This window comes from Octopus bimaculoides, chromosome 14 (genome assembly GCF_001194135.2).
Source record: "Octopus bimaculoides isolate UCB-OBI-ISO-001 chromosome 14, ASM119413v2, whole genome shotgun sequence".
NCBI classification, from domain to species: Eukaryota; Metazoa; Mollusca; class Cephalopoda; order Octopoda; family Octopodidae; genus Octopus; species Octopus bimaculoides.
Window position 1 is genome coordinate 47,772,834 of NC_068994.1, and position 13,403 is coordinate 47,786,236.

The 13,403-nt window shown below is 36.1% G+C and overlaps 1 protein-coding gene across 1 annotated transcript in view; it reads left to right on the forward strand.

Moving 5' to 3' along the window:
• Positions 1 to 13,403, forward strand: part of LOC106876389 (glycerol-3-phosphate acyltransferase 3) — a 52,751-nt gene that overhangs the window by 10,493 nt on the left and 28,855 nt on the right. The window contains exons 2-3 of the mRNA XM_014924906.2: positions 10,289 to 10,385; positions 12,525 to 12,664. Of these exons, the coding sequence (XP_014780392.1) occupies positions 10,289 to 10,385; positions 12,525 to 12,664 (237 nt within the window). The remainder of the gene's footprint in view (positions 1 to 10,288; positions 10,386 to 12,524; positions 12,665 to 13,403) is intronic.

Consider the following 13,403-nt stretch of genomic DNA (forward strand, 5'->3'; position numbering starts at 1 on the left):
CTGATCAAGCAACGATCATGTTACATTTCATTCAAACAGTGCTATCTAGGACCATATTTTCCAATGTACCCTTTCCTTTTTCAGACAGGTTATTTAAGTGAAAATAAGGACAAGGACCTTAATTGTGCAATGCCTTAGTTCATCTTGTGGCCAGAAAAACAATTTGTCTCGGAAAAGTTCTTTTATATTAGATCACTGGTTTTTCCATCATTTTTGTGACCTCATCATGCTATCTCTCTATGTTTAAGATACACAACATTCTTAATGACATTTTTTTTTTTTTTTGTCAGTTGTTATTTAAATTTAAAAACCTCTCAACATTTCTAACTATTGTCTAAAACAGCTCAGGGTGTCATGACAACCCAGTTGGAAAGTACTGGATAAGAACAGTGGCAGTATTGAAGAGTTTTGCCTCTTATCAGCCTAAGATTAGTAACTTCCATTATGAACTTGTTCTGAAGACCTAATTTTTTTTTATGAAAGATTTAACCTTAGCTCAAACCTCAGCCATTAATAAATCAACTTTACCTAACTTCAGTAGCAACTGCACTTGATATGGTTTGTTTAGTCCCAGATTAGCTTTGCTCAAGTGGACTGATAATTCTTTCTATTTTTGGCAAATGGCCTGTGATTTTGAAGGGAAGGTCAAAATTGATTATTTCAACCTCAGTACTTGCCTAGTATATTTTATTAACCTCGAAAGGATGAAAGGTAAAGTTGAATGTGAATTCTGATTTCCATTTTTTAGTTCTAAAATTTAAATCCGTGTTTTGTCAGTTCTAAGATGCATCTTATGATGAATGGTCTGGGATGTGCCATCTGTGATGTTTCTGAGTTCTTAAGGGACTTCAGGTCTTTCATCAGACCCTTTCACCCATTTGACCCAGCTAAAGTTGATCAGATCCCAACTTGCATCCAAGCAGAAGCAAACTACTGTTCCACCATCTTTATCAAAAAACTATCTAGTGGCCTATCTCTCTGCAGCTCCAGTGGTGGAATGTATGGTCAGAGCTTTGCAGAATAAATGCTCCCTCCCCACAAAACCCTGATAGCCTCTTTCAGTTGGCATACCATATGCCTGCCAGTCTTGGTTTCTGCACTCCTCTACCAGTTCCTGGTATTTGGCCAGCTTCCTCTTATGAACGTCTTCTATGTGTTCTTCCCAGGGTGCAGCCAGTACACAGATGACCATCTGTTTGTGGAATTTGAGAAGAAAACTATATCTGGACAGAGTGTAGTTTGTATGATATGCTCTGAGAACTTCAGCTGTTTGACAAGGTCCACTGTCAGCTGCCAGTCTTATCATTACCATCAACCCTTAGACTAGGCTTCATAGAGCCAGTGATCCAGTTTCCATGGCATATGACAGACTGAAATCACAACATACCCCTTGAACAGGACAGCAATCTGTCACAGGCTCACTCATTTTACAGCTGAGTGAACTGGAACAATATGAAATGAAGTATTTTGCACACCACCCAGTTTAGGAATCGAAACCACAATCTTGCCATTGTGAGTGTAACACCTTAACCACTATGTCTTACACTTTCACAACAGTCAGTCTAACACCATGGAAAAATATAAATTATGTTTTCTAATTTAGGCAGTTCACTTCCACAAATTCTGATGAAGAGTGCTGACTAGAATATCAACCCAAGAATGAATAAAAAATAATTGGTATAAGAATTACAAAACTGTGTGTGTGTGTATGTGTGTGAATCTTAATTTTACTAATTATTCTAGGATGTATATGATATTACCTTTGTGATAACTATAGTTACCTATAACTATATGCATCATCATCAGTTTATGTTCATTTTTCTATACCTGCATGGGTTAGAGATACCTTCCTTTGTTAGACTCAAACTCCTTAGATCAATTTTCAATCCCTCTCACATCCTCAATTTTCCTCGTTATAAAAATGAATGAATTTGTATGATTATTAATATTCTTTTTCCCATTTCGTTTTTCACATGCATCCACATATTCTGCCTATATGCACATTAACATTATTATCATTAGGCCTTCACAACATTCCATTCATTCATGTATCATGAGGATGTCACATTTACTAGGCAAACAAATTGTTCACATGAACATTCTGCTGTACATCTGAAAATATCAACTAATATAAATCATTCAGATCAGATCTACGCCTTAGACTTGGCTAATTTGCTATTCAGCTCCTTACCACCTTTGATCAAGCTTACCTATGTTGACAGGTGTTTCAAAGCCATGATCACAGGTGTTTTAAAATCACAAGCACAATGCTTTGGTTTTAGTTATTTTTGACTTTTTTCTTTCTTTTTTTTTTCAATCTAAACATAGTGTATTTAGGATTTCATTATCCAATTTGTCCTTTTCATTTTTAAGAATTTGAAGACGATTGAGGTTTGACTAGGCACTCTCATTCGTTACTGTTGTTTACTTCAAACTGACCAGATCTTCCATCATTCCAGCTGTGACAATTGTCTTTTTTAGTATATCTAAGCTATATTGTTCAATGTGTGGAGGCGCAATGGCCCAGTGGTTAGGGCAGCGGACTCATGGTCTTAGGATCGCGGTTTCGATTCCCAGACTGGGCGTTGTGAGTGTTTATTGAGCGAAAACACCTAAAATCTCCACGAGGCTCCGGCAGGGGATGGTGGCGAACCTTGCTGTACTCTTTCACCACAACTTTCTCTCATTCTATCTTCCTGTTTCTGTTGTGCCTGAAATTCAAAGGGTCAGCCTTGTCACACTGTGTCACACTGAATATCCCCAAGAACTACGTTAAGGGTACATGTGTCTGTGGAGTGCTCAGCCACTTGCACGTTAATTTCACGAGCAGGCTGTTCCGTTGATCGGATCAACTGGAACCCTCGACGTCGTAAGCGACAGAGTGCCAACAACAACATTGTTCAATGTGTCTGTCCTTTAAAAAAGAAAAAAAGGTAGGGTTTGCTCTGAGAGATATCTGGCTACTAAACACACCGACACCAGTTATCAAGCGGTGGGGGCAGCAGCACAGATATGTTCTTTCAGTTTCCATCTACCAAATCCACTCACAAGGCTTTGGTTGGCCTGGGAATATAGTAGAAGACACTTGCCCAAAGTGCTATGCAGTGGGACTGAATCTGGAACCATGTGGTTGGGAAGCAAACTCCATATCACATGGCCATTTTTGTAAACTCCGCAGTAAATCTGCCGTATGCCTTTTGGAACCCACTGTATTAGAGTAAGAGATACAAGATATTTCTTTTCTTTCTACTTAGCAGATGATATACTTAAGTATTCTAAGAAATAAATGTCTGAATCATAAACGGAATAATGAACTGAGCTTTTTTTTTTTCACATTAAATCTTACTAACATTGATAATTATTATTTTCTTTTTCTTTCATCTTTCTAGGTCAATAAAATTAGTACTAGTTAAGCGTTACTGTTGATAAATGATTTATAATCCTCAGTTCATATTTGTGACTAAGTTGGAGACTTATATTAGTGTTTTGTTTCACAGAAGCACAGGCATAGCTGCATGGTTAACAAGGTCGTTTTCTAATCACATGGTTTGGTTTCAGATTCAGTTCCACCATGCTGCACCTTGGGCAAATGTTTTATACTATAGCCTTGGGCCAACCAATGTCTTACAAATGAATTTATAAGTGGAAACCACTCTGTGTGTGTGTTTTTGCGTTTGTCCCCCCCCCCCTTGCTGCTTGATGGCTAGTCTTGGTTTGTTTAGGTCCCTGTGACTTAGTAGTTTGATAAAAAAAAAAAAAAAAGAGACTGTTAGAATAAATACCAGACTTCAAAATAAGTGCTAGTGTCAATTTGTTCAGCCCCTTCAAGGTGGTGCCGCTGCACGGCCACAGTCTAGTGACTGAAACAAGCAAAAGATTTTTAAAAAAATAAAGTTATGTGTTTTTGTGTTACAACCTTAACTGTTGAACAAAATTGAAGACAACTAAAGTGTTTAATATAATAAAAGCAATGTTATAAAGTTCTATTAACCTATAGAAGAAGACTTTCCATGGGTTCTGCTAATTATTACTGCTATAAATTTTATGTTCTGTGTTCAAATCCCATTAAGGTCAACTTTGTTTTACATCTTTCAATAGGGTCAACAAATTAAAGTAGCAGTCAAGTACTAGAGTTACTGCTTCTGACTAATATACTCTCTCCAAATTTCTGGCTTTGTACCTATGTTAGATATAATTAAAGGCAGCAAGTTGGCAGAATTTTTAAAACATCAGTAGAAATGCTTGTGCTATTTCTTCCGACTCCTGAGTTCAAATTTTACTGAAGCCAACTTTGCCTTTCGTCCTTTTTGAAGATGATAAAATAAAGTACCAGTCAGTTACTGAGGTTGATGTAGTCAACTGACTCTCTCTCTCTCTCTCCTCTGTTATTATTATTATTATTATTATTATTATTATTACAAATATAGTGAATCCTCTACAGTATGTACTTTTGTTCATTTATGATCTATTTTGCCTTTTTGTGTCACCAGCATCTGTGCATTTTGTGTCCTCAGTCAAATACTAGGGTCAATGAAATCAACTAGCCCCTTCCTACAAAATGTCAGGATTTGTGCCTGGCAGAATTGTTAGTTCACCGGACAAAATGCTTAGTGGTATTTCGTCCATCGCTACGTTCTGAGTTCAAATTTTTCCAAGGTTGACTTTGCCTTTCATACTTTCAGGGTTAGTGAAATAAGTACCAGTTGCACATTGGGGGGGGGGGGGTCAATATAATCAACTTGCCCGCACCCAAAAAATTTCAGGCCTTGTGCCTTTATCCAAGATTAATAACAGAATCCTCAAAACAAAACCTTCAAATTCTTTGCAAATATTTATTCTGTAACTTATTGTATGCTGCAAAGAAATTTGAAATACAATTAAGAAGTGTCTTTAGCCATACAAAGCCTATTGTTAATTTTTGACATTTCAGCACAACAATGAAAAGAAAATAACAAAATTGGAAGCTTGGACTAGTTCTAAGGATTCTTTATAGTGAAATTTTATTGCATGCAAGTAATTATATCTGACATACACATATGCATGTGTGTGTGTGTGTGTGTGTGAGAGAGAGAGAGTAAGAAAGTTGAATTCTTTACATCATGCTACATGCACTTACATAAACTGAAAAACACCAATTAATATTGATAATTTAAGCATTATAAGAGGAATGTGATATGTGAAATGTTGTTAGTATGCATGACTGTCAGAGCACAAGTGAACTAAATGGGGAGTTGCGTATTAACCCTTTCGATACCAACCCGGCTGAAACCAGCTCTGACTCTGATTACAAATGTCTTGTTTTCATAAGTTCTGAATTAAAATCTTCCACCATACCTTAGTCGCAATTTATGTTCTTAACAGTAGCTTAATGATAACTAAGTTATTTTACTAAATTCTTTGTTATATCTAGAGTAACTGAAAGAAACAGAGAGCATCTCAATAAATACAGTAACAAAAGGGTTAAAGATATCAGTCAGTATGTATAATAAGTTGACAAGCTGGCAGAACCATTAGCATGCCAAGCAAAATGCTCAGCAGTATTTTGTTTGTCATGTTCTGAGTTCAAACTCTGCCACAGTCACTTCTACTTTCCATCCTTTCAGAGTCAATGAGATAAGTATCAGTGAAACACTGGGATAGATGTAATCGGCTTGCCCACCCCCTCCCCGAAATTACTGGCCTTGTGCCAAAATTTGAAACCATTATTATCATTATTCATGCTGGGCAAAATGCTTAGCGGCATTTTAGTCTGAGTTCAAATTCTGCCATGGTCAACTTTGTCTTTCATTGTTTTGGGGGTCGATAAATTAAGTGCCAGTTAAGTACTAGGGTAAATGTAATCGACTTAACACATCCCCCAAAATTTCAGGCCTTGTACCTATAGTAGAAATTATTATTATTATTAAAGCAGCATGCTGGCAGAACCATTAGCACACCAGGCAAAATGTTCAGTGGCATTTTGTCCATCTTTACATTCTGAGTTCAAATTCTTCTGAGGTAGACTTTTCTTTTCATGATGTAATCAAAATACACCCTCTCTTTGTATGTATGTATGTATGTATGTATGTATGTATGTGGAGGTGCTTGAGATGAGTGGCAGTAGAAATATAGAGTCAATGATTTTACAAAGACATTTGAGGTGGGGGGGGGACATTTGGTGAGGATGAGTGATGAGCGACTGCCCAAGCAGCTATTGTATGGTGAGCTGGAAGTTAGCAGGAGACCAGCATATAAGCCTAAACTAAGGTTTAAGGATTGCCTTAAAAATGCTCTAACTCAGACAGGAATTGCAGCTGGTAATTGGGAGAGGGAGGCACAAGACCGTGATGGATGGAGGTAGATAGTGCATGATGGTTGTTCAAGGTTTGAGAGGGAGAGGGTAAAGTATGAGAGAACTAGGAGAGGGATTAGAAGGGGGGGGAACCTGTGGAAAGTGAGAGAGTGTTGCATTTTATGTGTGTGGTTTGTGGGTGGAGGTGTTTGAGTCTTGTAGGCCTGGTTAGCCATCAAAATTCTCACAGAAATCAGCCCATGATAAACAATGATGTGACTCTTAAAATTCACAACAGAACACGTAAAATGTGGAAAGGTGTGCCTCTCGGTTGGAGATTTCAAAAGACATGTTAAGAGAGTGCATATGATGGCACCTGTTTCTCCTGCCAGCCATTACAGTTGTCTAGTATGTAATAAAGTGTGTAAAATGTTGGCCGGGCTTAAAAGTCATATAAGGGCATCACATGGCAACAATAAGGAATCATTTCAGTAAGTCTTCTTGGCAATGGCTTTTCTCGTGTAACGAGGATGCAGCTGTGATGTGATGTATGTATGTATATGTGTGTGTGTGTATATGTATGTGTGTGTATGTATATATATGTGTATGTGTATGCATGTGTGTGTGCATGTATGTATGTGCATGTGTGTATGTATGCATGTGTATATGTGTGTATGTATATATATATATATGTAGGCATGTATGTGTATGCATGCATGTATGTATTTATGTATGTTTATATGTGTATGTATGTGTATATGTCTGTATATATGTGTGTATATGTGTATATATGTATGTATATGTGTGTGTATGTATATATGTGTATATGTATGTATATGTGTGTGTATGTATATATGTATGTATATATGTATGTATATGTGTGTGTGTATGTAAATATATGTGTGTATATATATATATATATATGTGTATGTATGTGAATATATGTGTATATGTTTATATATGTGCATGTGTTTATATATGTGTATATGTCTATATCTGTATATGACTACATATATATATATATGTATGTATATATAAACTCATATACACACGTACAGTTCACTTTATGCAATCGCTCCTTCTTTGTACTGCAACCCTCTAGAATTACCTTCTTGTCCCATATTTTTTTACCTGTTGGTGTCTCCTTCCAAACGTTCAAGCTAACCGTTAACTGTTTCACTGTTTCTAGTCTGGAGAACCAGCAATATTTTATGGCCACTACACCATTTCTCATCCTCTAATGACTGACAGTTGAAGCGAGGGAAAATGAAAGATGAAGCGCTGTGAACTAGTTTAAACTGAAATGGTTGCTCAACTAACCTGTTAGAAATAGCATCCATATGGCCATTGTATCTCATCTCACTGTCTTTTTAAAAGAACGTATTGGACAATGCAGTTTCCTAATAAACAAGAAAGCAGGATGGTCATGGCTAGAATAACTTCGATCATTGGTCTACATGATCAGGGCTGACCTCAGGGAGAAAACAACCAGATAGTGATGGGGTCCATATACTAATTTCTCTTCAATCTCCTATTTATTCATTTATTTTTATATTTTGTCTCCTCTCTATAATCAATATTGCTATTTCATTAATCAACCCATACATTGATTTTGCTGGCATTCATAAAAGACTTGCTCAACATATATATATATATATAAATAATGAAAATGTATGTGTATGCATATCAGGAACACAGCTTTTAGTTTTTTTAAACATGAGCTATTGAAAGCACAGCTATGCTCCAAGTTTATTATCATTATTATTGTTGTTGTTTTTATGTATTTTCTTGTTGGTTTTTTTTTTATTTTATTTTTTTATTCAGTACAATAAATTTCCGTTATGGTGGGGCATCCATTGAATGTTTTCTCAGTCTTATTTTCTGGATGAAATGATTTCCATTGCTGTTGATATTTCAGCTTCATTTATAGGAGGCAACAGTCATTCATGAGAATCAAGCAATCTGTCTGTTTGTCTATCTTTCATAGAACATCCCTGGACTTTAGATATTCTGCCTGTTCACATTCTGGTTTCTTTCTTTGGATGTGGTGGCTAGTATTACTTGTCTTCATTGTTGTTTAACCACAAATAAACATTGATCAAATAGTCTTGTAATGAAAGGCATTCCAGCCATAACCACTTCTCATTTTTCAGATGTCTAGGATTACATTATCCAATATGTCCTTAAGATGGGAGATGTGGCTGATATTTCTAGCAGGTTGACCAACCATATAAAGGCTTTTTTGTTTGTTCATCTATTGGTGTTTGTGTGCATTGTGTTAAGTCTATCATTGAAACTTGCTATTAATATAACTTCCATGAATAATGATGGCTTTTGTCAATTTGGCAGTATTCCATGTGAGGTTGTTATCAATTAATGTGTTAGTTTTAAAGCTCGTTATCGCAGACGCATGGCCAGCTGTTTGTTGTTGTCATCTAGTTCTAGGTCAACTTCGATTGAGCAGACTGACAGATTAGAGCATTTCAACCATGGCTGTCTCTTTTTTTTATGTGGGGTGGGTGGGTGATATCTACATTGTTCAGTGTGTTCCTCCTTTTTCAAGATGATGTAATTAGAGGGAGATACAGCTGCTATTTCTACAAGGCTAAGTGATCACATGGTAGTGTCCTCATTGGTCAGCCGATATGAAAGTATGGCATTTCTATGTCCAGTGTAACGTAACAGTAGTCTTGAAGTCTGCAATTTGATATTTGCATCTGAATGGCTAAATTCCGTCTTTTAGTGGTTTTTGCATGTCATTTGTGAACTAAGGTTTTAAATATTTGTGTTTTTGTCATATATATATATATATATATATATATATAGGCACAGGGGTGAGCCACGAGGCTGTATCTTGCCCCTTGTTAGCTTTGCCAGGCTTTCTACAGCTGGATGCCCTTTCTAATACTTTACTATGTGTACTGCATTATTTTATTTTTTTACTTGTTTCAGTCATTTGACTGTGGCCATGCTAGAGCACTGCCTTTAGTCAAGCAAATCAACCCCAGGGCTTATTCTTTGTAAGCCTAGTACTTATTCTATTGGGCCTTTTTTGTCAAACTGCTAAGTTACAGGGATAAACACTCATATATATTATATATATATGGGCTTCTTTCGGTTTTTGTCTACCAAATCCACTCACGAGGCTTTGGTCAGCCTGAGGCTACAGTAGAAGATACTTGTCCAAGGTGTCACACCTGCACCTATTGCATGCTTGTTTGTTTTGTTTGTTTTTTATTACTACTAGCACTAGTGGGGTTGCCAAGTAACATGCAAGATAGGAAAGAACAAGAAAAAAGAGAAAAGGGGTAAAAAAAACTGGCCTGTTTGACTATCCTGTCTTTGTATCTTTAAAACTACATTATCCAATGTGTCCTTCCTTCAAGATGTTTGGGCATTTAGACAAGAGAGGCTGATGTATCTGGTATTCAACATGAACTTCTGAATGTTAATTTTGTAAGGAAAATGTAGATAGGAGGTTAGCTTAAGGAGCTACAATCCTGGGGCTGAGGATTTAAGTAGAGTGTTTGGTACAAAATAGAGTTAAGTATTTTAGAGATGAAGGAAGGCAGGTGCATCTATCTGATGGTCTGTGGCAGAGGTGATGATTCACAACTTTGCTAAAGGTTAAAAGCACTCACTGACTATGTGGTTAGTATTAAATAAGGTGTCTGGATCAGTAATAATATTAAGCATTGTTTATATTGAAAATATCATCCATTGAGTCATAATTTGCTCATAATCATACAGTTAATGCCAGACATAGAAGTAAATTGTTCTGCTATTGTGCAGTAACTGAAAGATTACCTGTGAAACCAGGTGAGATTCATAGATGGATTAAACAGTTTAATTAAAAATGGACAAGTAAACATTTCTACAACTAATCAGAGAGAAAAAAAAGCATGGGTGTGGTGAAAGTGCATTCCATGAAGTCTATAATTTTTAAATTTTTCTCTACATCAGTTTTCTATTTCTATGTCACCTATATATATTTTTGCTTTCTTTTTTAAAATATAGTTTGGTAAAGTTAAAATTGAACTTCACGAAAAAAAACAGCATCCTGATGAAGAAGACTCGGACCTAGAGGACACTGTCAGGTTATGTGAAGATAAAGGTATGTTGTTGTTTTTTTTCCTTCCTTTTGTTTTTGAGCTGTTTTTCACCCTATTCATTCATGTGATACTGTTACCTCGATATGTTTTGTAATGTTCTTGCTGAACAGTTCAGTTCTTAGTTGAACGCATTAACTAGAATCATTATTGGTGAGTATCTGTAAAATGTATTTAGAACTATCCCAGGAATTTGCATTATAAATTGATTCAAGCAATTTTCCAATTTTGGATAAGTGGAGAAGGAGGGAGTCAGTGTCACTAATCTGTTTCCAGAAAGTTTGGAACCTATTTCTGGTAGCTAAGTGAGAACTGTTCTTACCAATTCTTAATCCGTCCAATATTTCTGTCTAATTTCAAACAAAGCAATAATCCCATAGAAACAGTGATAGTTTTTAATGTGCTGCTGGATTCTTTTTCCTTTACTTTTCTTTTGTGGGACCATCCACAAGCCATAGGCCCTGACCTCTAGGTCAAATACAAAACACAAGCTAACATTACTCAATGAACCTGCTTGATATTGTTCTAAATAGACACCACATATTTTCAACCCTACAACTTGTGATAATATACTCCTTAATAAAGTTAGGACAGTCTCAGCTAGAAATATTAAGTAAATGATGAATTTTAACCCAAGACCACACATCAATAACATAAGAAAGCTATGAGCCAATGTAGCCGCCTGACTTGCTAGAAGTAACAGTAGAATATTCTTTAGATTGCACCTTCCTTATATTGGATAATGTAGCCTCCAAGATACATAGATGCCTTGGTCATGGCTGGATGAATCTAAATTACTCTATTTTACTGAGTATGTATAAGTATATACTTTAACAATCTGTCTTATGTTAAAGTATTTTAGTATTTAAATGTTGATATTTAGAAATCTGATGTTATCAGATGTTCTCATTGATTTTTTTTTTTTTTTTTTTTTTTTTTTTTTTTTTTTTTTTTTCCTAACTACGATCTCATCCAGAGGATGACCTTCATCAACTGGATAGAACTTATGTTTCAAGTGGCTTTTATATAAAAGCTTGTTATCTATCACGTTGTAAGTGTAAGCTTGTCCTCACCTTTCAGTCACGGTATCATCATAACTGTCATCCTTAATATTAAAGAGAAAGGTTATCTCAATAACTTGGTTATCTACAAATTATTAGTTTTGATAAAATGCTTTTTGATTGTTTTCTCCAATATGCAACTAATCTTGTAATTATTATTACTACAGTTACGGAGGTTTATTTCAATTGACTTTTTGTTTCTACAACAGTCTCTATTTATAGAAATAGTTGCCAAATCTTCCTCAAACCATAGTTTTTAAAAATAAAGAACACTTGTTGCTTTTTTTTTTTTTGTCACAAACTGGGTGTTTATATTGTCTAATGGCATTTAACACTTTTGCTATCATACTAAGGTTGAAATACACTACCTTTCTTTTAATTAATTTTGAAAATAATAAGGAATTTATTAAAATAATTTTGTCATTATCAAGCTGCAAGGTTCTAGTTTAGATCACTTTAAAATGGGGAATTTGTATCATAGAAGCAAGGATGATTTCAGAAGGGTTGGCATCAAAAGGGTTAATAAATGTTACACAAGAAACCTCGCCACAACTCTGTGTTTCCACTCTGATTGTGCATCTTAAGTCTGGAAAGAAACTGACACAAGAGGAGATGGGTGGATTGAAAATGTCAAGAAGTATATACATGCATGACTGCCACTTACTCTCAAATGTCAGCAAGAAAAGGAGGAGTATAAAATACTTGTTTGACAATCTTCAGTGGTGCCCAGTTAATAATCTGATAGGTTACAAGACTGACAACCACCATGATGAAACATGAATTCACATGCACACTCTCACTTACTGCATTCTCCAGAATACAATGTAGAATAAGCATTCAAGCATCATCACTATCTTTCTGAATCTGGTTGCATTTCACAAGGAATTTTTGACCCTCCATGGTCATCTCGGTGTATAAGTCAACCTACCTATTTTTTTCTTTGTGTGTGCATGTGCGGGTGTATGTGTGTGTGTAAATTTAGGTCTGCAAAAATTCTACTTGTATGTCAGAAAATGGTGGTCATTCACTCATATGTTAATGTGACATTTTTTAAAAATTTTGTTTTATCTCTTTATAATTTAGCATCTCATCTGATTGAAAGAGACATTGCACTCTCAGCAACGGCAGGTATAAAGATCCCAGATGTGGAGACAATATCAGAGAGTCTGAAACATGAGTTCCATCTCACTGACATTATGTATTTCACAAAATGTGGAGTTGAAGTAAGTTGAAGTAAATCTGTTTCTTCATAGTTCAATGTATCTTTAGACCTTTGTACCTCTCTGTAGCCTTGTGTCATTGTGTGTCAAAGACATGTGCATCACCAACATTATCATCATTAACATCTGCTTTCCATGCTCACATACGAGGGTGGACTGAAAAGTTCATAGGCTGACTATGAAGGAGTGATGCTAGAGCTGAGAAATCTTGCATGCATTAATTTAAGCTCTTCTCATTGGTGATTGCATTGTTTCTTTCCAGGTAAACTGACATCTGACTGTTCAAAGAAGACTTCAAAAGTAACTAGTAGTAACTTCTCTTAAAAATGGACAAAATGTGGCATTGTGGTGTTATTGAGTACCTGCATAAAAAGGGTTTAGTCTCCACAAGGACAATCCTGCTGACATGGTTGCTACATTAGAAGACACTCCAGCTTTATCAACAGTGCAAAAGTGGGCAGCTGAATTTAGGAGGGGAACGGAGAGTGTTGAAGATTACCCGAGGTCTGGATGTCCTACAACTGACACCACCAGGGAAAACAATGATCATGTTCACCGCATGGTGTTGGATGACAGGCAATTGACTATAAATCAAACAGCCAATGCTATTAACATAACCTGTGAGAGAGTTGAGAATATTCAGCCCAATGAACTTGGCATGACAAAGGTTTCTGGTTGGTAGGTGCCACGTCTTCTGGCACCTGATCAAAAGCGCACCAGGCTGATCACACCGTGGAGTGGG